General features: G+C 34.0%; 1 protein-coding gene across 7 annotated transcripts in view; it reads right to left on the bottom strand.

The window, feature by feature from the left end:
• Positions 1-2118, bottom strand: part of LOC107752760 (kinase D-interacting substrate of 220 kDa-like) — a 60980-nt gene that overhangs the window by 52042 nt on the left and 6820 nt on the right. For all 7 annotated transcript variants that reach the window (XM_016568809.1, XM_016568810.1, XM_016568811.1 and 4 more), the window contains 2 exons: positions 1505-1603; positions 658-756 (listed from right to left, as the gene is read on the bottom strand). In XM_016568809.1, the coding sequence (XP_016424295.1) occupies positions 658-756; positions 1505-1603 (198 nt within the window). The remainder of the gene's footprint in view (positions 1-657; positions 757-1504; positions 1604-2118) is intronic.

Raw genomic sequence — 2118 nt, 5'->3', positions numbered from 1 at the left:
GCACGCACACACACACACGCACACACACACACACACATACATACATACACACACACACATTACACACACATGCATATATACATATACACATATACACACACATACATACTGTACATACATACATACACGCATATATATATATATATATATACTATTGTGAAATTCAATTGATTCATCAAAATTTACCAAGAAAATACCATATACATATGTACAGACACACATATATACATATATAATTATTCATTTATGTCATGTATTTTATATTTTTGTATATCATCTAATTAAGTTGCCGATTGATTTACTTCACAAATAGTAACAAATAAAACACCTATTTGTTTTTATGTTTAATTGATTAATTATTTTTTACATTTAATAAATGCATTTTTTTATTTTAATTTTTTATATAGAAATATTAAAATATATAATTATATATAGAAATATATATTTAAAAAAAAAAATATATTTTAGAGTTTAATTGATTGACAGCCTTGATTTTGACACATAAACATACTGCAAAACTGAAAATTAAAAACCTAAAACAATTTAAGGCAGTAAAGAAGAACTTTCCATCATCTACAATGATAAATTCAAGAACAATTGTTGATTTAAGCGTACTACCTGCTGTATGGCAGCTCATGTCTTTAATCTGTGTCTTACCATGTCGCGATGCTCCACATTGGCATTGTTCTCCAGGAGTTCCTTCACCACTTCAGTGTGTCCCTCTTTAGCAGCTGAAATCAGTGCTGTCCAGCAATCCTGAGACAAGTGGGGGAAGAAAACACCCTTGTTTAATTACATGGACATCATCATCATCCCAGGAACAGCTAAAGATCTTGTGTTTGGATGTTGTTTGTGGAGTTTCAGATCATACCAGCTGGTCATACCAGGTGGTCATAGTGAAGGTTCTTCAACGGTCACCAGAAAGGTTATATACTATACTATGTATCTGCTGGTGTGAGAAGCTCCAAGTGTTTGTGCCTGTAAACCTCGTCATCTAGTCATTTATAAAATGACAGTACAGGGTACCAATTATTTCGATTCTACGTCCCACCCACACCTATGAAATCATACATCTGGCTGAAGAACTGCAGTCTACCAAAGCAGACAGAGATATCAACAAGGACTACAGATATAATAAAGACATTAAAAACTACCAAAATAAAAGTTATAGATTCAAAACAATCATGAGATGACAGACTGACAGACAGACAGACAGATAGACAGATAGATAGATAGATAGATAGATAGATAGATAGACAGATAGATATTTTAATAACAAACTAGATTTTTCCTTTTAAACATCTAAGACATACTTGTTTGTCATTGACCCTTTTGTAAAAGAGTGACGCAGGACTGCTGTGTGACTCAGTCACTGCTTGGTTAAAATCATATCATCCTGTTCCAAAACCTAGTGCTAGGTTATGTTTTGCCGCATGATAACATTTCAGGCTAGGATATCTCATGTTGTGTCACTCTGCTGCACGGGTTTTCAAGAGCTACTCACTATATCATCCAAGTTGACATTTGCTCCCCTCCGGATGAGCTCCTGCACGATCTCTAGACTGCCCTGCTCTGAGGCCAGCATGAGAGCAGTCTGGCAGTTCTACAGCAGAAGACAATAAGTTAGTACATATCAGTGATGGGGAAGCAAATTTAAAAGAAATATTCAGAATAAGTTTCAACGTAATGTTTATGTACTGCATGAGTAGCATGCTGTCAGTTAACAAAGACAATAGTTGCAACTCGTTCCTCAGTGTGTATAAATGAACGAGAAACATATTTACAGTAAATACACAGTTTCCACCGTTTAACCATAATGCTTAAGCATTACACGCATCATGATAGTGGTGTGACAGAACCGATTTTACAACTCTCTGTGTAGTGTTCAAACATCCAAACTCAAACCAGTTAAAAAAAATAAAATCTGGTTGCTTTCACTTGGTGTTCATAAATTATTAGCAACCTTCATTAAAAGGGCTCTAGAACGCATAACCAGGAACTCTTCCACACAGAAAAAGACAGTTCTCAACTCAAAAAAAAAATTTTTTGTGTACAGTATAATCACTTTTTTAATAAAAGCTCAATATTTATTTTACAGTAATTGTATTACAACAGTAA

The sequence above is a fragment of the Sinocyclocheilus rhinocerous genome, unplaced genomic scaffold (assembly GCF_001515625.1).
Source record: "Sinocyclocheilus rhinocerous isolate Xijiao unplaced genomic scaffold, SAMN03320098_v1.1 scaffold61, whole genome shotgun sequence".
Taxonomy (NCBI): domain Eukaryota; kingdom Metazoa; phylum Chordata; class Actinopteri; order Cypriniformes; family Cyprinidae; genus Sinocyclocheilus; species Sinocyclocheilus rhinocerous.
This window is presented reverse-complemented; position numbering and strand designations above follow the sequence as displayed.